A 23,551-nucleotide genomic window follows, 5' to 3' on the forward strand; every position below is an offset into this window, starting at 1 on the left:
GGAGACACTGGGGATAATAGCTGATGCAGGTATTAGATAGCGTCGGTATGTAGTTGGATAAAGACATAGCACGACACTTACCCCGTGCTGCATTAACACAAGCAATCTTGGCATGTCGTGTTCCTGGGTCGCTTTCTTCCGTGTACCAGACTGGTTGTGACTCTGTCAGAAGTTAACCTCCTCAATCCCACCCATCCAGCCCTTGCTCGCCGCATTTACCGCTTCCAGTCAAAGGGTGTTGCATATTCCTGACAGCCTAAGGCCATTGGCAAGAGAACTATGTTTCGGTTGTGGTCTTCTGCCGCACCACGGTTTAGTGGATAACTTTAATCTTGTAGCACTAATTAGATTCATAGCCACAGCGGGATTAACCTTCAGCTTTTTTAAGCGCATGGTTATAGGCAGGGTGTGAGACTGGAAATGGAATAAGAGGCCGGCTTCGTATGATGAAGCACTGGAAATTCGTGTGTTACTCGGAAGGACACGCACGGGCTAGTTGCTGGCTATAAGCCGGGGAGGTAAACAACAGAGAAAAACAAATACCAATGTTCTCGTGGTTCGAGGCTGTTTGTGTAGGTGCCAAGAAACATGCTCAGCTCAACAACCCCAACCCACATAACACCGCGCCAACACTATAAAAAGCTTGGCAGGGGTCGTGATATCATCTTCACCATCTTCAGCTCAGAACGGAACCGTGAACGACACGTCACAACTTTTTGTCACAGGCGTGAGCACAATAACACTGACCTTCCACCATAACAGCCCTCCATCATCACAGTTCTTTATCGCACGATTCTCACAGTATGAGCGCCCCATTCACCCTCCCCAACCCAGCCGACCTCCTGCTCAACCCGTCGCTCAAACGGCAAGCCTCCGACTCGGAGGGGTCAGACGCCTCGAGCACTGAATCCCAGAAGAATGCCAAAGTCGCCGAGTCTTCCACCGCAGCCTCTTGCAACAGGCTTCTCTGCCCTTCTCTTCGCTGTGATGGCTGAGGATGTCAAGACACTGATCCCAGCGGATCATCCACCACCTGTTCTCCGTGCGAGATGTGTTTCGAGGAGCAGCAGCGCAAGGAAAGCGGAAATGGCGAAGAGCAAGGCGCCGATGATGATTATGATGGCGATCAAGAACCGGAAGACGAAGCCTCCAAGAAGGAGCCCGATGACCAACCAGCTCCGCTACCACCTTGTGCCACTATTTGTGACTGGATAGTTCACCCTGCTGACTTGTACAGCAAGTACACCTGGCACAATCCCAAATGCCCCAGTGACGGACCGCTCGTCAGCTGCGAATACTGCATGGAAGAGGAACCTAAAGAATGCCCTACCGAATCCGAAGAACTCGAATGCTCTTACTGCCGTGAGGAGCTCGACTCTGACCACCACTCAACAGACTTTACTGCATACTACTGCCATAACCAATGCTGCACCACTTGGGAGTTCATCCCCTGCGAAGAATGCATCCCCAAGGGGGTGCTCCGGCCATGCCCCGACTGTCTGGGCGAGGACGCGTGTGCATGCGAGCCATATACGGTCCCGTGGCAGAAGATGTGCAAAAGCTATCCGATGTACAACTGCTGGCCAGTCAGGGTCTTCGACCAGCTCTTCTGCTAACGGAGCTGGCATGTTGGGCCTGATGGGGAGCGGTCGGCTGAACTCGAATTCTGCAGTGTAGAGACCCCGCCCTGTATATGTGACGATTCGGAGAAGGAGGCCGATGCAAAGGGGCGTCCGACTGCATCCTAGCTGCAGGGCTCAATTCTCCGGCTCTTAGTTGCCAGATCAGGGGTGTAATGCCGTGCTTGAGGCAAATCGACACAGCCAGCAATGTACATACACAAAGCCAATTATGGAACCACCAGATTCATTAATACTACGTTCTCTGTCCTGCCTTTCACAACCCGTCCTCGCCAGGAAAAGAAGTGAACGCAGCCAACCAAAGCACACCAATCTGAAGACCGATAACTGACACCTTTTGAACACTCAGTTAGACTTGTACCATCTATCCATCTTGGTTTTCTTCAAATAGCAACGAAACAAGAAAAACCCCACCGGGCCGTGCTAGGTGGTTCAGGCAGAAATCCGAGTCTAGAAACACAATCAGCCTTGTTGCCCCATCACAACTCTTCAAAAACAAGCTTATCCTGGTTCTCATCCGGCCCGTCCGCCAAATACTTTTTCCGGAGGTACTCCAGCCTTGCCCCTTTCCCGTCAGGGTCGGACTGATGTAGCTCTGCCAGGTGCAGCTCCGGCGACGCGAGGTTTCCAACCTTGGAGTCATCTTCCATGAGCCTTGACCCCCCCGGTATTGTGGTGTCTCGTGCAGGTGGTGGAAAGGAGGAAAGAGAAAGAGAATGATTGTTGCTCACCTGCAAAAGCCCGTTGCTCAAGCCATCACCATGGATCAAATCCAACACACTGCTGCTCGACTTCTTTCTAAGGGGCTGGGCAGGAACACCCAGCATCCCACCGCTCTCAGCCGCACCAGCGACCCTAAGCGGGAAGGGGAGCACGGTCCCCACCACCACGGGCGCAACCTGGCTGACCACCCCGCCAATATCCCTCACGAGACCGCCGAGGAAATCCCCAAACGACTCCTCATGGCCTTGCCCCTCCGGGATCGACATCGTAATCTGCTGCAGCTCTGAGCTGGAAAGCTTGGACAAGGCCTGGAGGGCGGTCTCGCCAAAGACGGCCCGCTTGGCCACAAGGATGGCAGCTTCACGGTCGGCTTGGGAGAGGGATTGGGTCGAGAAGGAAGACTCGGAAACGTGCTCGACAATCTTCTTTGTGAGCTGGTAAAGGGGCTCACGCTCGACGGCGCGGACGATGACCTTTCCGAGGTCGTCGAACCAGCCCTCGGCGCGGTAGGACTCGGCACGGTTCTTGATAGTGTCAACGAGGAATTTGCCCAGTTCGATGCCGATGGTGATGCCGGGGAAGAGGCCGAAGAGCTCGGCTTGTTGACCGTTGGTGGCTGGGCCGTTGGAGGTAGCAGCGAAGGGGACGGTTTTGAGCTTGACCTCGCCGGTGGCGGTAGTTTGGGTGTACTCGGTCGAGCTGAGGATCTTGTTCGCGGTCAGGGGGAGGGCGGGGCCGAGGCGGCAGATGATGGGGTCAAAGTTGATGGAGCGGTAGTGGGTGCTCCAGATCGAGGACATTTCTTGCAGGATCTTGCGGGTGATGGGGTTGTCCTCTAGCTTCAAGATGGATTGGAGGGCAGCCTCGGCGAGGATGCCACGCTCGAGCGTGCCTTGCAGCACAGAGCTTACATCAGTCAAGGCAGATTCAGTGGCCTGATTGATGACACCGAGGATGGCGTGAGCGATGGCGCCGTGGACGCCGCCCAAGAACGGCTGGAGGTAAACAGGGGCGGCAGGGCCCACGTTGCCCTGCACAAATTTGGCAACCTTCTTGAGGTCGTCAAAGAAGCCCTCAGCGTCAAGGGGTCCAGGAGCTGGAGCGGAGGTGTAACCGGTGCGAGGAGCAGGCTGGGTCGTGGGACTGGCGCCGGGGGAGGTGGTGGAGTAGCCGTATTTGACAAGCTTGATGCCCTGGTGTTCACCCCAGGGTGGGAGGTTGCCGTCGAAGACCTTGAGCATGCCCTCGTAGTCATTGCCGAGCGGGCCTATGACACTGGCCGAGTTCTTGTCGCCGCCACCGTAGACGTGAGTACCGATGACAGCTTGCTTGGAACCCTTGCGGATAACAGGAGCACCAGATTGACCTATCCGCTGTTAGCGCAACATTATCCTGGGGAAAAAAGAATCCAAAACTCACCACCAAAGGTCGAAATCCGGTACTTGAGCATGCCCCTTCCCTTGTTCTTGGCCGAGTCAAGGACGTAAGTGGTGCTGGTGAACTGCTCCCACATAAGGGCACCCTTCTCCTCGCGGCCATCGGCATCCTCGAGAGTCTTGTCGGCAGGATAGCCAACAACACCAATCATGTCATCGCCACTCTCAGGAGTGTTCTTGTACGTGAAGAGGCGGAGGTTGCCAGTGAAGGGCTTGTCGAGTTTGACGAAGGCGACGTCGGCATGGCGGTTGTTGCGGTCGACAACCCACTGGGCGTTGGTGACAACGACTTTGCCTGAGCGAAACTGCACGATAGGAGAGTTGATGCTGGAACGTCCGTGGTAGCCGATGTAAGCCTTGATGTCGACGGCCTTGCCGAGGCCTCTGCCATAACCAGACCAGTCGAAGACATTGTGGCCGGCAGTCACCAAGAGGTCTGGGGCGATGAGCCAACCGGTACCCATGGCGTAGGACTTATCACCAGGCTGCTGGCCTTCATAGCGCATCTGAAGCTTGACGATGGCTGTCTCTTTGTCAACACTTGCCGGTCACAGATTCGCGCAGAAGAGGACACTCACAGCGATATTTTCCGCCATCCCGGATATCGTTGTCATCGACCAGAGAGCGGTGGTCCGGGTCAAATACCGACTCGGAAGTGTCATCAGTGGAGAAGAAAGACTCTGGTGTCACCTGGGTATGGGCGTAAGGAATTTCCCAGGTGGCAGCCACGGCGAGATAGGGGTCAGAAGACATTTTGGTTTGATGTGTGAACGAGTTTTGATGATGTGAAAAGTGATGCGGCGAGTGTCCGTCGTCTGAGACGATCACCACGTCCATCTTATACTCCTTTCCTGGCGACGCCAAGCCCAATCGTCAACTGAGGTGCCTCCTTTTGTTGTCGTCAACAACTTGATGGAGAAACGACGCAAGCCTCTTTTCTTCTGGACTAAACTGTTTCGTGATCGATTGAAGGCCTCGCCCAATAGTGGCGTACGCTGGAGAGCGCTTGCGCGGAGGAGAAATCGGAAGTGCCTCGCGACATTGAAGCTGAAGCTTCATCTTGAAACATCCTTTGGCTCCAATATCACAAGCGGGGATATCTCAAAAGGTCCATGCAATCCTTCAGCTGAATGTTGGAAGCCGAGTTCGTCGATATCCATATCTGTGTGTGGTTAGTGCTGCTGGATGTGGCCGGCTGTGTCTGCAGGTGAAATTGCACAAAACGTTCTAGAGTTTTCGGAATGCGATAGAAGGCTCTTGGGAAACGTGGTCTGGAACTGACAGGTGCAAGCAGTTTCACACAAAGGTTTTCTTTTGTAACGGATGGCGGGTTCGGGTCTCCAAGCACCTGGAACGAAGATGGCGTTATGTACGACAACCGAGAATGGTAAGGCTGTCGCTGGCACACCAGCTGAATGGGTGTTGACCTCAGCTAGGCCGTGCTATTGGCCCGCCCTCCACATGCTAATGCGACCTGCTGCAGAACATCACAATTGCCACCACCCCAAGAGTCCCTTTTGGGGAAGCCCAGGTGCGGGTGCGGGATGGAGCGAGCCGCCCACTCTGGTGAGGGGGACGTCCAAGGTGGTACAACCTCGTTGCAAAACGCTCACTTGCAAAAGACCTGATCAAGTGTTAGCAAGATGTGAAGTAAAAGCCGGCCGCAATTGTTCGCCCAGGAAAAATGCCAAGATCATATCCGATCATGGTAGGTATTCACCAGTTGGGCCAAGCACCATTGACAGGGCGGGTCGACGAAGAGCGCTCAACGTTGGGAATCCTCAGCATTATAATAACTCCAGCGATAACTTTCGGGCAAAAGCCCGCCCGCTCGTACCCGAGATATGCCAGATCAGGCCCCATTTCTCGCCGGTGTCGGGGCTCGGGCGTTTGTACCGGAGGTCCGGACCGCGGCGGAAGTAGTGGGGCCGCCGCCCTCTCTGCATGCAGTCAACCGTCCTCTGGAATGAGCCAAGCAACCAATCGAGTGGTGCTTTTACACTGATCGGAACTCCCCTCTCGGGCCGGGATCATGTCCGGGGGGTTGGCTGAGGGCATCAGGGCGAGCTCACTGTTGGCAAGTCCACAACAGTGTTGGTTTCTTGATCACCTTTCCAGACATATGCCGAGGTGCTCTCTCTCGCTTTGTTGCAGAATGTTTCCGGGTACCAAAATAAACTTCTTACAGCGCAGATCAGTCAGCGGTCTGCACAAAAGACAGTAACAATATGGTAAGCTGACGGGCCATAACGTTGGGTTTGCTCTGGAGGAACACAGCATGCTAAGGTTCTGAGGCATGTCGCTCTTTTCTCTTTTGGTGGGTGATATGCAGGAACACGGGGGTCCAGACCTTGCGGGTCAACGACTTTACCCCATAATCCATTTGGCGCTTCCCGCGGTGGTAGTGCTGACGGGCTGATATCAAGCTTATCATGTATGTGGCTGCATGATGACAAAGATATTGACCTCGTCTCGTGCAAGAAACAAAAATAACTGGCATCGTGGTGACAGTAAGGGTTTTGATGCCAAGAGCACGTGTCTGGTTGACATTCCTGATCCTGATGAAGTGGTCTGTGTCAGCCTCTTTGCCGAGAAGAAAATTATTGAATTTGCCAATGACTTGAGAACTGGGCACGAATCATGACCCCTATTTCATTGAATCGTTGACAGCTTAGGCTAGCCGCACTCCAACAGTTGCCAGTAGTGAGCTACCTTATGGAGGAGCAGAGATCAAAGGGAGAATCCAGGTGAATGAGATGGTCTCGCGCCCCAAGTTGATGGCGAAGCAGCGAGACACTGAAAACGTGGAGGCGGAGACTTGACGATGCACAGGGCCAAGGGCGCCGGACCCCGTCCTCCTCAGCTACGTATGGCGGGGAAAGGGGACACGGTGCAACGTGACATTTAGGTGACTTTGTTCTCCTGTGTTTGCAAGCACTGTACCTTCCTTGGCACTCAGTAATGAACATGGACACTACCTGTCTGCCGGACTAAGTCCGGATGGTCTGCCGTTTGGTGCGGGTTGGATGCTTTTGCTGCTTGCAGCCTTTTGACGGCGGCCATCCACGGCTCTGGAATTCTGCCATGACCGAGCTCTTCAACCAGTCCAACGAGTCAACGACAGACGATCCTATCCAATTCTTGCATCCCTTTTCGTCCTCCCGTTCCCAACACCAACAGCACCGTGCAAACGCCTGGAAGCGCTGCTCTCGGCGCCGAACCGTCACCGATTGTCCGCGGGTAGAGCACAGTCCGGCATTCCTCCAAACATGGTCCGACAGGCGACAGCCGCGAGATCGTCGCAGAACGATTCAGGGTGACTCGCAGTGTTCCAAATAGCCGGACGGCCATCGACATATAAGTAAGGATCACGTCCTTGCCATTCCAATGCCCTCTCACACTTCAGCATTCTTTCCTTGTCAAGATACTCACCATTGCATTGCATCTGCCATTCCCTGATCTAGCTCCTTGTCTTACTTTCCAGCCAAACCCAACAACAAACCGCAACCATGCCTGGCGTCACTTCCAACACCTCCAGCAAGTACAATGCCATCCCCGGTCCTCTGGGTTTGGCGTCGGCTTCGCTCGAGGGCAAGGTCGCCTTGGTAACTGGTGCTGGTATGTATTATCCATCCTTGTCGAGGGTTAAGCCTCGAAGCCCTTGCACATGCACAGCAGCCCCGCCAAGCACTTCCCCTGTGCGCGGTACGGGGCATTTACCCCAAGCCAAAGTCCGGTGCCAAGCCCACATCCCGCCCCTTATCGTGGCACCACATGCGAGCTGCCTCATCTATCTTGGGGATCGGCATTCAACCGTGACCTCACAGCTAACACAATGTAGGCCGTGGTATCGGCAAGGAGATGGCTCTCGAGCTCGGACGTCGTGGCGCCAAGGTCATTGTCAACTATGCCAACAGCGATTCGGCCGCCAACGAGGTCGTCCAACAGATCAAGAAGAACGGCACCGATGCCTTCGCCGTCAAGGCCAACGTTGGTGAGGTCGACCAGATCGTCCGTCTCTTCAAGGAGGCCAAGGAGAAGTGGGGCAAGCTCGATATCGTCTGCTCCAACAGCGGTGTCGTCTCCTTTGGTCATGTCAAGGATGTCACCCCTGAGGAGTTCGATCGTGTCTTCAACATCAACACCCGTGGCCAGTTCTTCGTCGCTCGCGAGGCCTACAAGAACCTCGAGGTCGGTGGCCGTGTCATCCTGATGGGCTCCATCACCGGTCAGGCCAAGGCTGTCCCCAGACACGCTGTCTACTCCGGCAGCAAGGGAACCATTGAGACGTTTGTCCGCTGCATGGCTATTGATTTCGGTGACAAGAAGATCACCGTCAACGCCGTCGCCCCCGGCGGTATCAAGACCGACATGTACCACCAGGTCTGCAGAGAGTACATCCCCAACGGCGACAAGCTCGACGATGAGGGTGTTGACGAGGTGAGCCTCCTTATGGATTTACTGCATGTTATCACGATGCTAACTGCAACAGTACGCTGCCGGCTGGTCCCCTCTCCACCGTGTCGGTCTCCCGATCGATATCGCCCGCGTCGTCTGCTTCTTGGCGTCGCAGGACGGCGAGTGGGTTAACGGCAAGGTCATCGGCATCGATGGCGCCGCTTGCATGTAAAGTACGGACAGAGATTGGCTGGAACTAATGATGCGTTGCTTTCACAATGGAGGTGTTGGTGGATAGATGGGAGGACAGGCTGGATTACCGGGTTATAGATATGGGGGCAGACAGAGCACATTTTGTTGTTGAGAGATAGCTGCAGTGCAAATATGTGAATCAATCTTGGATGGCTGTTTTTACTGGTATGTTTCACAATCAGGGAGCTCCAGTCCAGCCTTGCTTTCGTGCATCTGTTGTTGAGAGCGAGACAACGACAAGTGTGGTCAAAGCCATGCAAGCCACGGGGGACTCTAGTATCGCGTTAGATGTCTCGATTGGGCTCCGATGCTGACTGCATCGCGGATGAGGAATCTTGTGTGACTACATGAGGCAAGCCTGCCACATTGACCATCCAGACTCCGGGGTTATGAGGGCAGACCATACCATGGCTGCGTCTGACAAAAGTGTCTCGGCGTGGCACCCCATCACGAGAACCGTGAATGGCCAGGTTTCAGCCCTTCCAGCAAAGAGATGCCAATCCATACGTCAGAGACACGACCATCAAGAACAACGGGCATGAACACTATAAAAGTAAAAAGGTATAAAGACAGCGGAAAACATCGAGTGAGAAGTAAGCCATTCTTTTGCTTTCTTGTCAGCACAAAGGTTGAGAACTTGCCTACGACCCCCTGTCTCACTACCGCATAACTTTATGCAATTGCGAACCCGCGCACAGTTGGCATTCCTTCCCATTAGGGTAATAGCACACTAAAAAGCGCCACAAAAAAACTCTCCCCGGAAGTCGGAACGGAACGGCGACGACGAGCAAACGGCAGGAGCTCGGGTGATAGCGTGAAAAGATCATCAACTGGCGAGCAAACCCAGAAAGCATCTTGGCCTCCTGCCAGACACCACTTTCAACATGGTAACCAACGGATCCTCACACGCCAAGAAACCGGAGGCTATGCATGCCTCTGGTGTTCTCTCCGAATGGCAGAGACTGCAGAAGCAGTTGACTGGAACCGGGGTCGTCTCTGTTGATGGCGAAACCCTGACTGTTGCTGATGTTGCGGCGGTTGCACTGTAAGTTCTCCGTCCCGTCGCTTGTCAACAACAAGGAAAGGCTAACCCTGTGGCTAGTCACGGCGCAAAAGCACGTCTCACCGATGACGACGATATAATTCGACAAGTCAATGAAAGTGTTGCTTACCTTGCACACGAGCTCGAAGCAGGGCACACCATCTACGGTGTCAATACCGGCTTCGGAGGCAGTGCAGATACCAGGACTCAAGATTTTGAACGACTTCAGAGTGCCGCCATCCAGCATCTCAATGTCGGTATCCTTCTTCAAAGTGACAAGGGCAACGACAACGGCAGAAACGAGCTTCTCCGAAGTCATGCTCTCCCCAGCCCAGTGGTCAAGGCCGCCATGCTGATCCGCTGCAACTCCCTCATGCGCGGCCACTCTGGCGTTCGCACCAGCGTCATCGAGTCCATCATGAGGCTTCTCGCCAACGACATGACCCCGGTCGTTCCCCTCAGAGGCAGCATCTCCGCCTCGGGAGATCTCTCGACTCTATCTTACATCGCCGGTGCCCTAGAAGGAAACCCCGACATCTTTGTCAAGCTCGGCAGCGGCAAGATCATCCCCGCTAGCGACGCCCTCCAAATCGCCGGAATCACCCCCGTCCGCCTCCAAGCCAAAGAAGGCCTCGGAATCACAAACGGCACCGCCCCCAGTTGCGCCATGGCCTCCCTGGTCATCGCCCAAGCCAACCAGCTCGCCTTGTTGATTCAAGTCCTGACAGCAATGGGCACCGAAGCCCTGAACGGCACTTCCCACAACTACCACCCCTTCATCTCCAGCACCCGCCCTCACCCCGGCCAAGCCGAAGCGGCTTCGAACATCCTGTCTTTTCTCTCCAACTCCAGTATCTCCCCTCCTTTTTCCGCCGAATCCTCCCCCAAAACCCGCCTCGGCCTCGCTCAAGACCGTTATTCCCTCCGCACAGCCCCGCAATGGATTGGTCCCCAATTGGAAGACCTTCTCCTGGCAACAAAACAAATCACAACAGAACTCAACTCAACGACCGACAACCCCCTCATCGACCCCTCCTCAAGCTCGATCCACCACGGCGGCAACTTTCAAGCCATGGTCCTGACCTCGGCCATGGAAAAGACCTCGCTTGCACTGCAAAATCTCGGCCGGTTGATATTCGCGCAGTGCTCGGAGGTGATCAATAACATGACCAGCAAGGGCTTGCCGCCGAACTTGTCGGCTGACGACCCCAGTCAGAGCTTTACGGCCAAGGGGTTTGATGTCACGATGGCGGGGTACATGGCTGAGTTGTCGTATTTGACGAGACCGGTGAGCGCGAGTGTGCAGGTCGCTGAGATGGGGAACCAGAGCGTGAATTCTATGGCGTTGGTGGCGGGACGGTACGCGATGGAGGGGGTGGAGATTTTGGGGCTGATGTGTGCTACTTATATGTGGGTCTTGTCCCAGGCTGTTGATTTGAGGGTGGTTCAGATGAGGTTCAGGGAGGAGGTGAGGCTTTGGTTGCCGAGTTTGGTGAGGGATCATGTCTTCGGGGAGAGCGGTGCGGGGAGGGTGGAGGTGATTGAAAGGGTCGCGGGACAGTTGGGAGACATGATACTACAGAGGTGGGATGAACTCGCGCATTTGGACTTGAGGGAGAGGTGTGACAAGGTTGCGAAGGAGTCGACGGGGTGGTTGCTGGATGATGAGCAACCCTTTTCGAAGGGGGAGATGGTGGATCGTTTCTTCTTGTCGGAGTACAGGACTGCCGTGAGAGAGTTTTTGGAGCAGCATTACAGGGAACAGCATGACATGTTTAGTGATCAGGGACAGGCGGGAGAATTTGTCGGTGAGGGCGGGAAGCTGGTGTATGAGTTTGTGAGGAAGGAGCTGGGAATCCCGCTGAACAGAGGGGTAGAAGATCATCCGCCATTACTGTTGAGGACCAGGGCAGAAGGAGAGGACGATCATGGTCACGGTAATGGCACTCAGGCGGATCCGAGAACCAAAATTTTGGGAACACAGGCCTCTAACATTTACGAGGCGTTGCGGAAGGGGGTGCTGCATGACCGTATCATGAAGTACGCAGAGGAGGCTCGTCTGTGGGCATAAGATGGAAATTAGCAAGTCGGTAGACGAACAAATACACATACACAAGCACGACAAGAACAATTCCACTCAGAACTGGTCAATATTTTCCTGGAAAGATAATGCTTTGAGTAACCCTAACCCGAGATTGTTGTGCGCTCGGCCCCTAAAACTTAAACTTTGACATGGCGTCAGTGAGGCTCATGCTCGCCTCTCTCTGGCGACATTCCGAGTGCGACATTCCTCAACCGTCGAACCGAACAGGACCGAGTGTTCGTGGCACCAATCCAGACACATCGACCATGGCGAGCCCCACCAGAATCATGAGATGAGCGACTGGGGGCATTCTTACCTTATCGCGTTGCATCGCAATCAACGAGCCCCATTTCTTACCGCCAGCTGCCTGCTCTTTGTTTACCTGATACTTTTTTCTCGCCCATCCGCGACTCGCACACATCTTCCAACGACCACTCCCTCCGATCGGACTGGCTGACAGGCGCCATGCCGACCTCAGTCCAAGATTACCAGCCCGCCATGACATCTGGCACCACAGCCGTCGCCAATTTGGGCCTGATCACCTCCCGCCCAACGGGCCGGCAGGGCTCCATCAGCGACCCGGAGTCGGCCATGTCCACCATCACCGACCAGTGTGCCCCACCAACCCCACCTCCTCCGCGAAGCCGCACGCCACCACCGCCGCCCCCACCCCGTCGCCGGACCTCTGTCGCCGTGTCCATGGTTCACGGCAACAGCGTCGATGAGCTAGGCGCGGAACCCCGTCTTGCTGTTCTCCATCGCATCCCGACCTACCTCCAACCTCCATTGCCATGGCGCGAACGATTGCTGCACTTCACCTTTGCGTGGTACACCGTCACCATGTCCACTTCTGGCATCGCCATGGTCATCGCCCTCACGCCCCATCGCTTCACAGGTCTCGGCACCATAGGGCTGATCATCTTCCTCCTTGACCTCCTGGCGTTTTTGTTCATCACGGTGATGATCATCCTCCGGCTCGTCATGTACCAGCACACCTTTCGGCGGGCGTTTACTCGACCCCACGAAGCGCTGTTTATATCCACCCTCTGGCTTTCCATCTGCGCCATGTTGCTCAACATTGACGAATACGGACGGATATTTTTGACTCCGGCGGCATATGTACGACTTGCCCCGTTCATGAGAGTCGCTTTTTGGACCTACCTCGCTGTTACCTTTCTGTTTTCGGTTTTGCAGTATCATTTGCTGTTTACGGTCAAGGAAGAGAGACGGCTGTCGATTGATGCCATGACGCCGGCTTGGATCCTACCGATATTTCCGGTCATGTTGGCGGGCTCGTTGGCGGGTTCGTTGGCCAAGTCACAACCTGCTATTCAGGCTCTTGAGATGATATCTGCTGGGTTGGCGGCGCAGGGACTGGGAATATTGGTGTCGATGTTTTACTATTCGACCTATTTGTCAAGGCTGATGGCGTTTGGACTGCCGGTGCAGAGGCCGGGTATGTTTATTGCTGTTGGGCCACCAAGTTTTACTTGCTCTGCGCTGGTGGCCATGGCCGGTGAGGTACCGAGGATATTGGTGGGCTTGCCGGCGATGGAGGTGATTGCATTTAGTGGTGGAAATCCAGGGGTAAATATCCAGACTCTCGGGGCTGGAATACGGCTGTTGGCTATGACGACTGCGGTGTTCTTATGGGGGTTGAGCTTTTGGTTCTTTGCGAGTGCGACCACGGCGGTGGTGGCTGGGATGCCGGATAGGAAGTTTCATCTCAGTTGGTGGAGCTTTGTGTTTCCCAATGTTGGCTTCACGTTGGCGTGTATACGCATGGGGAGGGTGTTGGAAAGCGCGGGAATGCTGTGGTTCAGTACGGTCATGACGGTTTTGTTGGTGGTGGCTTGGGGGTTTATTGGGTTTCGGTGTGCGGTGGCCGTGCACAAGAGGGAGATTGTTTGGCCAGGGCATGATGAGGATTCTTTGTGATGCCATGAATGCCGGGTATATTTGTCCCAAATATGAATACTGTTGACACGTACAGAATACCACGAATTAAATGGCTCTCAATTAGCTCTCGATCCTAATGTTCAGTTCCAAGCCGGGCAGTCGGAGAGCGTTTGTCTTGACACCGGTTATCCACGGTCAGCCGTCTATGTCGCTTCACGTGCTCTTTGAAGAGCTGTCAGGAGGGGATCTGCGGGGGATGGGAATTTACTTGCAAGGGCAAGTGGCAAACCCCGCTTCGAATGTGAACGCGGAGGCGCCAAGACTGGGGAAGTTGCCGAGGTCTTTGTCCCAATCGAGAGGTCTTCAATCCTCAAAACAGTCGGCGCCTCAACAGGTTTAGAAGAGACCTACGAACTCGAGATCTTCCCACACACAGCAGGGCAATCCGGACGAGGGCATCATCAACATGGCGTCTATTTCTCTCGGTGCGTTCCAGCTCTATTGGGCTTCCATTGTCCGAACATACAGCCCTCATCAGATCGAGTTCTTTGGCAGTCTTGCTGTTCAGCTGCTCTTCTTCTGGGTCCCTGCCATCGCCTATACCGCTCTCGACTACATCCTGCCCAGTTTCTCAGCTAGGCACAAACTGCAACCGGCACCAAAACAACCGACATGGAAAGAAATAAAACATTGCGCCTATATCGTCGGCCGGAACCAACTCATGAACACAGTATTTGCTCTCTTGATGCTGGCTAGATCCCACTACACCGGGAATCCCTCGAGCTTCCAAATCACAGAAACTCCTCCAACTCTCAACATCTTCCTCCGGGACTTTCTCATCAGTTGGATCGTGAGGGAGATCTCCTTCTACTACGTCCATCGATTGTTCCATACACCCCGATTCTACAAGATGATTCACAAAGTCCACCACGAATTCATCGCACCTGTTGCTCTGGCAGCGCAGTATGCCCATCCGATCGAGCAAGTGGTGGCAAACACCCTGCCCGTCGTCATGGCCCCTATCTTGTTGAGGACTCACATCTTGACATTCTGGGCATTTTTGAGCTGGCAGCTCATCGAGACGAGCACTGTGCACAGTGGCTATGACTTCTTCGGTGCCATCGCGAAGGGACATGATGTCCACCACGAGAAGTTTGTTGTCAACTACGGAGCGTACGGGTGGATGGACTGGCTGCATGGGACGGGCCCGAAGCAGAGGGCCATGTCGAAGAACAAGAGGAATTGAGATGGTGGCGGGTCAACGGGAGCTGAAGCCTTTTGTGTTCTCCAACAATGACTTGGATCGTTGATGTCATTCGGATGAACAGACACAAATGAACATTTATCTTGAGATTGATCGGAGTTACATACGTCTGTGACCTCGGGGTAGGATGCACCGTCCGCCAAGCCCGCTACAAGACTGGCGATATCCAACAACCTGGTTTCCCTCAGCCCGCGATCACACCATCAGGACACGCCTCAAGGTGGCATTCCTCCGTGCTCGCCTAACTAGCCCTCTATAGGACGCAGTTTTATCCGCGAATTGTCTAGACAAGACGTAACGGGGAGCGGTGGATCATGTCACTCCGGGGGTTGACAGCGACCCTTGCAACCCGGGACGGAGGTTCCCCTTCCGACATTACAACATCTTGTGTACATACCTCAGGTGCAACGGCCCGGTGGCCGCTATAATAAGACATCGTGATACCCATCGCTTTTAAATGTTTTGGTTCCTGTTCTTCATCCATCCTTTGACGCCTGGCAGTTGATCAGAACTCCAGCAAAGACACGATGGTCAAGCTCCTCGACATCGGGCTCTTCGCCCTGGCCCTGGCCAGCAGCGCTGTTGCGAAGCCTTGCAAGCCTCGTGATGGCCCCGTGACCTACGAGGCCGAAGATGCCATCCTCACAGGCACCACCGTCGACACTGCTCAGGCAGGCTATACCGGCCGTGGCTACGTCACCGGCTTCGACGAGGGCTCCGACAAGATCACCTTCCAGATCAGCTCCGCCACCACTAAGCTCTACGACCTCTCCATCCGGTACGCCGCCATCTACGGTGACAAGCGCACCAACGTCGTCCTCAACAACGGTGCCGTCAGCGAGGTCTTCTTCCCCGCCGGTGACTCTTTTACTTCTGTCGCCGCCGGCCAGGTCCTCCTCAACGCCGGACAAAACACCATCGACATCGTCAACAACTGGGGATGGTACCTCATCGACTCCATCACCCTCACCCCCTCCGCCCCTCGCCCCCCCCACGACATCAACCCCAACCTCAACAACCCCAACGCCGACACCAACGCCAAGAAGCTCTACTCCTACCTCCGCTCCGTCTACGGCAACAAGATCATCTCTGGCCAGCAGGAGCTCCACCACGCCGAGTGGATCAGACAGCAAACCGGCAAGACTCCCGCGCTGGTGGCTGTCGATCTGATGGATTACTCTCCCTCCCGCGTCGAGCGTGGCACCACCAGCCATGCCGTCGAGGACGCCATCGCCCACCACAACGCAGGCGGTATCGTTTCTGTCCTCTGGCACTGGAACGCTCCCGTCGGTCTGTATGACACCGAAGAGAACAAGTGGTGGTCCGGCTTCTACACTCGGGCTACCGACTTTGACATTGCCGCCACGTTGGCCAACCCCCAGGGTGCGAACTACACTCTTCTCATCAGGGACATTGACGCGATTGCTGTCCAGCTCAAGAGGCTGGAGGCTGCTGGTGTTCCGGTCTTGTGGAGACCTCTTCACGAGGCGGAGGGTGGTTGGTTCTGGTGGGGAGCCAAGGGGCCGGAGCCGGCGAAGCAGCTTTGGGATATCTTGTATGAGCGTCTGACGGTGCACCATGGTTTGGATAATTTGATTTGGGTGTGGAATTCGATTTTGGAGGATTGGTATCCGGGTGATGATACGGTTGATATCTTGTCGGCGGATGTGTATGCGCAGGGTAATGGGGTAAGTTTTTGTCTCCGAACTGAAGATGGTGTGGGATGATGCTGACATTTTGATAGCCCATGTCGACTCAGTACAACGAGTTGATCGCCCTCGGCAGGGACAAGAAGATGATTGCTGCTGCAGAGGTTGGCGCTGCCCCTTTGCCCGGCTTGTTGCAGGCTTACCAGGCCAACTGGCTGTGGTTTGCTGTTTGGGGTGATGACTTTATCAACAACCCCAGCTGGAACACGGTTGCTGTTCTCAACGAGATCTACAACAGCGACTATGTGTTGACGCTGGATGAGATTCAGGGGTGGAGGAGTTAGTAACTTGAACAAAGACATCCGAGCTGCCAATCAGCTATGTACATACTGGTCTGTTCAATACAAGAATAAGCATCGCCACTTTAGGGATAGACAGTTGTCTGTTGCATGTTAGTGCAAGCCATTCAGCCGCGCCCAGAACACCTTTATGCAGGTCTATCACTTGGGCGCTGCCAACTGCTGATAGGGATAGGTGTTACACACTCATGAGCGTACCATTTCTCACCACAGACCCCGCATTTCGTCTTCAACCTCAACAACGCTCTCCTCGTCAGCACACGCTGACAAAACCACAACATGGAGACTCTCAAGCCCTTCATCGCCCCCACTCTCAACCTCCCCACAACAACCCTCGTCCCCCTCGCTCTTCTCTTCCTGCTCACCACATTCATCATCATCCCCACTCTCATCCAATACCACCGCCTCTCTCACATCCCCGGCCCCCTCCTCAACTCCCTCACGTCTTTGGTGTACGCCCGGCGCACCCTCAAACCCGGTTCGGCTCAATACGTCTATGACCTCTGCAGGCAATACGGCCCCCTGGTGCGCGTAACCCCCAACATTGTGGTGTTCTCCGACGCGGCCACATTCCGCTATGTGTGCTCCCACAAGGCAAAATACACAAAAGGGCTCTGGTTCGAGTTCTCCCGTTGGGATCTCAAAAGGTGGTCGTGCATCGCCATGCGAGACAATGAATCAAGAAAAGAGAGAAAAAACAAGCTCATTCCTGCTGTAAGCGCCCCATCCCCTCCTGACAAAACAAGATAAGAAGGGGGGAAGGGTAACAAAAGCAATCAGTGGTCCGGTGCTGGGTTAGCAGCGATGGAAAAGAGAGTCGATCGACAAGTCGGGGCTTTTATCGACTTGGTTGAGCGGAAGTATGTCTCGGGTCGTTCCGACACAAAACCAATGGAGTTTGGACACCGGGCGCAGTTTTTTACTCTGGATGTTGCCACGTCGGTGACGTTTGGACGGCCGTTTGGGTTTTTGGATAGGGACGGGGATGTGAACCGGTATTTGGAGATTACGGAGGTCATGCTGCCGATGTTTGGGGTTTTGGGGGCGCTGCCGCAGTTGGTGTATGCGATGCATACTTGGCCTTTGAGGAAGATGATGCCGGGGGCGGGGGATAAGGTGGGTTTTGGGGTTTTGATGAGGTGAGTTCCTCTGTCTAGGAAAGGGGAAAATGGGATGGTTGCTGATAAGGGGTTAGGTTTGCGGAGGAGGAGGTGAGGAAGCGGGTTGAGGGCGGTGCGGAAGAAAAGGGAGAGAGGGATTTGATAAGGAGTTATTTGGACAATGGTATTGAGGCGGAGGATGTGGTGCAGGAGTGTATCACGCTTGTGTGAGTGGGTCCCTCGACATGAGCAGTACCGAGCTGATGAAGATAGTGTTGCTGGGTCTGAGACGACGTCCGTTGTCCTCCGCATGACGCTGCTTGCCCTGCTGACCACACCTGAAGCCTACCGTAAACTCCAGGCCGAGATCGACGCCTTCTTCAAAGAATCTGACTCTGAAGAAGTCATCAGCTACACCGACACCAAGGAGCTCAAGTATCTATGGGCAGTCATCCACGAGACGATGCGCATCTGGCCCAATGGTGCTGGGCTGAGCTTCAGTAAGCAAGTGCCTGATACGGGGGATACCATTCACGGCTATTATCTTCCCAAGGGGTATGTATGCTTTTCTTGACTGTCATGAAGCCTTTTATCCTAACGACTTCACCACAGAACCGAGATCGCACAATGCATGTTAGGGATCACCAGAGACAAAGCCTTATTCAACCCAGATGTTGACATCTGGCAGCCTGAGCGTTGGTTAGAGGCAACTCCAGAACAACACGACGAGATGTGGGCAGCCGTGGAACTAGGCTTCAGCACAGGAAAGTATATCTGTCTGGGGAAACAGGTTGGGTTGATGGAACTTGGAAAGTGGTTCACCGAGGTATGTCTCTCTGACCAGGGTGACCATCAGTGGTCAGGATGATCCAGGGCTGCATTGCTAATAGTTAAACAGATCTTCCGACGCTACGATATTGCCCCTGTCAACAAAGCCTCACCGCTCAAGTTGGTGGATGGGGTTACTTGGTTGTCATCAGACTTCTGGATTAGACTCACGAGAAGAGATAAGCAACTGTAATGCCGGATTCCCACATAGCGCTTCATCGTGCCCAACCCGAAATCTGTCCTTCTATTATTTCACACTGCTTAATCGGGGAGTTAAGGCAAGTAGCAGGCAATACCCAGCGTCTGACCTCTCATGTAAGCCTCCTCCGATCACTCCACGTCTTCAATGTTCACTTCGGCCGTCTCCGCATCTTCCATCTCCACTTCCTCAACGACGTGTTGAGGGTTATAGTGATCGTTATGCCAGAATTTCCTCTCTAATGGTAGTCTCAGCACTTCAACTGGGCTAACAGAAATGAGTTCTTGTCGCTCTACCTACCTTCATCCGTTATTCTAGGGCCAGACATCCACTCTCTACCCCGCTTAATGGGAGAGAGAGAGCTACATCCCTAGTAGGGTACCCCTTCGGTGAACAGAACATTGATGCCAGGACACTTGCGTGAGAGGTAGTGCCCAGATGTGTGCTTTTGTCGAGGTCAAGATAAGTTCCAAGCTAATTTTCAGGGTCGCGGCGCCACTGGCGCTGTTCCCGAACGAGCTTTTCTCAAACTGGTTTCCAGAAAGCCTAATCTGGGGTGGCCTGACGACTTCTGCTCTTCGGATGAACCAAGACTCTCCTGAGCCTTCGGATTGTGGGAGCTGAAAAGCCGGATTTTCATGGATGACCTTGCTTAGCAGTCCAGGGAGTTCGATATAATCTTTGGCTCTGGCAATTGCCAGCTCCTCCACGGTGTAGTTGCTTATATATAATCGGTGCGGCGGCACAAACAAGTCTATGCTGGGCTTAAACCACATGCACATGGCTAGGTACGTGCTTTTGGAGGCTTAGGTAGGTATGTGTTGAAGGGAAAGGGAAGCCGGGGACAGCAAAGTGGGAGATGTTGGATCCGCGTCTGATTCGTCAACGTGGACTGTTGAATTTGACTCTCTAAGGTTGCGAAAAAGATGGAATATTGATTGGTACAGTTGCTGGAAATTGGGACCGCGCTGCCTAAATATACTAGGTACATGGAGCTGTAAGAGGCGGAGCAGTGAGCAGAGGCAACAAAGTGAGCTACCCAAAGGAGGGCAAAGAACCAAAGGAAACGGCCTGCAGTCAAGGCAAAAGTCAACAAAGCCTTCAAGTCAAGTTCTTGCTTATTTGCCAGCGGGCTTAAGTGGGTTTCACTGGAAATCAAAATGCTTGCTGTGTAATAGATAGGTTGGATGACCAGGAAATGGACCACATGTGGATCTGGTTCACCACCACCACACCAGCCACACAACCTTGTTGAGATTACCCCTGAATGCTCACACTGGCCACAACAAGACTAATATTGGGTCAATTTCTATGGGAGTTATACCAAAATGTAGCTCAACCACTGTCAGAGTCAGACATTGCATCTGCTTCTCGCTTGCGCCTGGTTTGAACCCGATGACGTGCGCTGCGCCGCACAGGCTGGGCTGGCTCTGGGTGCTCCACATCCTCCTTGGCTACCACCTCTTCCTCCACCACCCTCCCTTCAATGCGGGCCAATGGGGTTGAGCCTCACCGCTTGCACCTATCTGGACGTGAGCGGGGTCCAAGCGGCCATTCCTCAAACTTAGCGACAAGGCGTCCTATCCGTTTCGCTTGTTTAATGCGCCTGACTGGGACTTGTACATCTAGCACACGCATTTGCGCTCCATGATCTCCGATTCAAGCTTAGCCGTATTGGGTTCTGCAATCTGCGTGCAGCGAGGAAGTGGTTGAGGACTGTATTCTTCGGTAAAGATGTGTGTGCCAATGCCAGGTGGTGAAATGTGGCTGCATTATTATCGTAAACTTATAGCCCTGTAGAACCATAATTGGTCTGCCAAGATATTTTGTCAAATGTGAATGCATATCGCGCTGCGCAATACCTTCGGATATTCTGCGCCTGGTCATTTTCGGTACCGACGTATCAGAAAACCAACGCTTTCATCAATTAGCCCGAGGATGCGAGGGAGGCCTTGTTCCGAACATACACGACGCTATGAACCGGGAGACAAGGGGCTGGGGATGATGGGCTTAGGGTAGCTGCTCGCATTCGACGGCAAGCTTGGGATCGAATTGAACCAATGCTCTCTGCGGCCACCTGGCCAGTGGCCGGTATACGGGCCTTTGAGGGGTTTTCCGTTGAGATGTCCAGCGGCGCTTCGGAACGATATGGCTTGGCAGCACACCTTGGCGGATGTTGTCAGATGGAAAGAGATTCTGGTCAACCAAGCTGAATGAAGCTTAGGGAGAGCTGATCTAACATAATCAGTTCAGTGAGAAGGAAAGCAATTCGGTGAGCAGAAAAGCAGTTCGGTAAAAGGAAAGTTCAACTGGACATGCTACTTTTTGCCACCAACATTGCCACCAGGTACAGATATAATAGAGGTTCTCTGACAACTCTGGAAAGGAGGCGACACCAGCAATACAAGCACACAGTTGGAACCCCCATAATATTAACCCTTCACAAGATTGCATCGCGCGCCGCTAATCAGCCCCCCATCGTACGAAGAAGTCGCCGTGCTACTTCAATCGATACCAAGTCTCGTCGCCAACTCCGTCGGTCGCCGCGCCCTCGACAGTCAGCAACAACCTCACGAGATCTTCAAGAACGCGTCCGGTCGCCGCGGCAGTCACAATCGCGAGAATCTCATCCCGACGTCTTCCTGTGAGGACAGCCCTGCTGTCGGACAAGTCGCGTTACCCCTCTGTTAGGTGAACATCGGTAGTCGATCAGAGTCCCCTTTCCTCACTCCGCGCGTGGTGATCATCGGTAGCCACGCGACTCCCAGTCTTTGGTGATCATCGGTAGCCAAGACTTCTTCCCTATTCCCCGGCCCTGTCGCCGTTAGCCCCTCCTGGATCCGGGAGAACCTGTGGTGATCATCGGTAGTCACAGGCTTCTCTCGCTGCAAAAGGAGGAAATCCAAGATCTATTGGTAAACACCGGTAATCAAGAGATCGAGGATCCCCATTCCCTCATTCATCGTCCTTCCTTATATCAGTTCACAGCGTTCTTGTCTGGCACTCACAAGGATGGCGATGCCGGGATCGTTCGACCCGCTCAGCGAATCATCTTCTACTTCAGCGCTTCCGCCATCGACGGCAGCAGGCCCGTCGACCACCCCCAAAATACTCGACACCGATTCGCGAAAGAAGAGCGACGAATACGAACAAATATTACGAAAGAAGCACCTCAAAGGCAAGGTGCCCCTCGACATCATGAGTGGCTCCGCCACCCAGCGAGCGCATCTTCAATTAGCTCAGAGCGGCCTATATCGAGAGGAGGAACTTTGAAATCTCAGCGACCCACAATATCGACGGTGGAACCTCTTGCATGTCGGGACACACCGGCGCCTATCGAGCCGAGATTCTCAAGAGTTACGACTTTTTGGGGAGTTTAAAAACGAAGAATGGGGCAAGTATCCTAATTGCGGACGACGATAACTATGTGATACGATGGCTCGTGGCGCAGAGATGGAAGACGTGGATCCAGTACGAAAATGAGTGCGAAATTAAGACCACACGTATGACAATCCCCCTTCCCTCCACTACCTACCCTTACCACAGCCCTTTCCCTTACCCTTACCACAGTCCCTTCCCCTCCCTCTCCATCACCATAACACCACTCTCCATAACCATCACACTCCTCCTTTCCCACCATCTTCAGCAATCCGTTTGATGCGAGTAACCGGCCGGCGGGACCATCTGGTGAGCCAATCATCAATCCTTTGCACACCCTGCCGGTCTCCCTCCACAAAGTGGCGCGGGCGTGGTTAGTGCGAGCGGGCGGCGTTGAGGGAGCGTTTGGCAGGGAGGCTGCCTGATGGGAGCTCCCTCCCCAGTCCGTCTCTTAATATCACCCTTCAAGGTCTCCAATTCTTCCTCATTCGTTATATCACCGACAAGAGGCTCGGAGAGCTCAAAGTCAATAGCAACGACCCTCTGATCAACACGTAGAAAATTGTGGAGCCTTGGATCGCCATGAAGAACCCCGTTTTTCGTAAGCAGGTCATACATGCACTGGAGTTCCTTGAGAAGCTGATCATTCCCTAGCTCTTCAGTTGGGAGATTGTGTAGCGATACTCCTTCGACGTTTTCCAGGAGGATGGCAGGAGTGGGTCGCTTGCTGATCTGGTATCTCTGCGCGTGGGGGTCGCTGACGGCTACTTCACCAAACAAACGCGGGATGTAGGTGCCCTGGAGGGATCGAAGATGCAGGTATGTGGCGATTTCGTTTTCGTAGCTATCAGCCTTGTTCGGGTTTCGCTCCTTTAGAATGACAGTTGTCGGCAAGAACCACTCTGGTAGCAATCGCTGTAGCCAGGAGCGGACGAGCTGTGGTATCCAAAATGATAGCCAGCTAGCAATTGGATTCGGCGGGACATCTAAGAGAAAGACATTTCGATTCCCGTAGATTCGTTTTGCAGGTGCTCGAAAACGTCGGAAGCCAAACTGTATATCCTATAAAATAGGATTAATAATAGTAACTATTAGCCCTTAAAAGTTAAAGTATGTACCTTAATAATTATCTTATTATCTTCATCGTCTTCCATCGTGAAGTAAGTGACGGGGTAGAGTGATGGAGTAGAATGGTTAGAACGCAGGAAAATAGGCGAGATAGAATAGCTTAAGGTTTTAATAAAAAAAAGGATGGTAGTACAAGCAAATCAGTGGGATCCACTTTTCTAGGCACCACAGCA

General features: G+C 53.8%; 8 protein-coding genes across 8 annotated transcripts; 6 read left to right on the plus strand and 2 right to left on the minus strand.

Moving 5' to 3' along the window:
* Nucleotides 1-1,852: 1,852 nt before the first annotated feature.
* QC763_502000 (uncharacterized protein) lies at nucleotides 1,853-6,606 on the minus strand. The gene is made up of 6 exons (XM_062912793.1): nucleotides 6,420-6,606; nucleotides 6,041-6,357; nucleotides 4,378-5,980; nucleotides 3,783-4,322; nucleotides 2,372-3,729; nucleotides 1,853-2,090 (listed from the first exon to the last, which is right to left on the minus strand). Exons 3-6 carry the CDS (start codon nucleotides 4,634-4,636, stop codon nucleotides 2,073-2,075), a joined length of 2,175 nt encoding a protein of 724 aa, XP_062763844.1. The 5' UTR covers nucleotides 4,637-5,980; nucleotides 6,041-6,357; nucleotides 6,420-6,606; the 3' UTR covers nucleotides 1,853-2,072.
* Nucleotides 6,607-6,747: 141 nt separating this feature from the next.
* On the plus strand, nucleotides 6,748-8,522 carry THR1_2 (Trihydroxynaphthalene reductase). Its single transcript, XM_062912792.1, has 3 exons — nucleotides 6,748-7,417; nucleotides 7,641-8,239; nucleotides 8,292-8,522. Exons 1-3 carry the CDS (start codon nucleotides 7,309-7,311, stop codon nucleotides 8,427-8,429), a joined length of 846 nt encoding a protein of 281 aa, XP_062763845.1. The 5' UTR covers nucleotides 6,748-7,308; the 3' UTR covers nucleotides 8,430-8,522.
* Nucleotides 8,523-9,064: 542 nt separating this feature from the next.
* Nucleotides 9,065-11,661, plus strand: QC763_501980 (uncharacterized protein). The gene is made up of 2 exons (XM_062912791.1): nucleotides 9,065-9,494; nucleotides 9,552-11,661. Exons 1-2 carry the CDS (start codon nucleotides 9,334-9,336, stop codon nucleotides 11,560-11,562), a joined length of 2,172 nt encoding a protein of 723 aa, XP_062763846.1. The 5' UTR covers nucleotides 9,065-9,333; the 3' UTR covers nucleotides 11,563-11,661.
* Nucleotides 11,662-12,039: 378 nt separating this feature from the next.
* QC763_501970 (uncharacterized protein) lies at nucleotides 12,040-13,512 on the plus strand (the record flags this gene model as incomplete). The annotated part of the gene is made up of 1 exon (XM_062912790.1): nucleotides 12,040-13,512. One exon carries the CDS (start codon nucleotides 12,040-12,042, stop codon nucleotides 13,510-13,512), a length of 1,473 nt encoding a protein of 490 aa, XP_062763847.1.
* Nucleotides 13,513-13,939: 427 nt separating this feature from the next.
* On the plus strand, nucleotides 13,940-14,719 carry QC763_501960 (uncharacterized protein; the record flags this gene model as incomplete). Its single annotated transcript, XM_062912789.1, has 1 exon — nucleotides 13,940-14,719. The coding sequence occupies one exon, from the start codon at nucleotides 13,940-13,942 to the stop codon at nucleotides 14,717-14,719; it is 780 nt and encodes a 259-aa protein (XP_062763848.1).
* Nucleotides 14,720-15,264: 545 nt separating this feature from the next.
* On the plus strand, nucleotides 15,265-16,853 carry MAN26A (Mannan endo-1,4-beta-mannosidase man26A; the record flags this gene model as incomplete). The annotated part of the gene is made up of 2 exons (XM_062912788.1): nucleotides 15,265-16,425; nucleotides 16,482-16,853. The coding sequence occupies 2 exons, from the start codon at nucleotides 15,265-15,267 to the stop codon at nucleotides 16,728-16,730; spliced, it is 1,410 nt and encodes a 469-aa protein (XP_062763849.1). The 3' UTR covers nucleotides 16,731-16,853.
* Nucleotides 16,854-16,936: 83 nt separating this feature from the next.
* On the plus strand, nucleotides 16,937-18,928 carry QC763_501940 (uncharacterized protein). Its single transcript, XM_062912787.1, has 6 exons — nucleotides 16,937-17,459; nucleotides 17,526-17,884; nucleotides 17,941-18,072; nucleotides 18,119-18,400; nucleotides 18,458-18,671; nucleotides 18,744-18,928. Exons 1-6 carry the CDS (start codon nucleotides 17,025-17,027, stop codon nucleotides 18,864-18,866), a joined length of 1,545 nt encoding a protein of 514 aa, XP_062763850.1. The 5' UTR covers nucleotides 16,937-17,024; the 3' UTR covers nucleotides 18,867-18,928.
* A 3,643-nt stretch (nucleotides 18,929-22,571) lies between these two features.
* Nucleotides 22,572-23,446, minus strand: QC763_0080150 (uncharacterized protein; the record flags this gene model as incomplete). Its single annotated transcript, XM_062906087.1, has 2 exons — nucleotides 23,369-23,446; nucleotides 22,572-23,312 (listed from the first exon to the last, which is right to left on the minus strand). Exons 1-2 carry the CDS (start codon nucleotides 23,402-23,404, stop codon nucleotides 22,572-22,574), a joined length of 777 nt encoding a protein of 258 aa, XP_062763851.1. The 5' UTR covers nucleotides 23,405-23,446.
* Between the last annotated feature and the right edge of the window lie 105 nt (nucleotides 23,447-23,551).

This window comes from Podospora pseudopauciseta (genome assembly GCF_035222475.1).
Source record: "Podospora pseudopauciseta strain CBS 411.78 chromosome 5 map unlocalized CBS411.78m_5.2, whole genome shotgun sequence".
NCBI classification, from domain to species: Eukaryota; Fungi; Ascomycota; class Sordariomycetes; order Sordariales; family Podosporaceae; genus Podospora; species Podospora pseudopauciseta.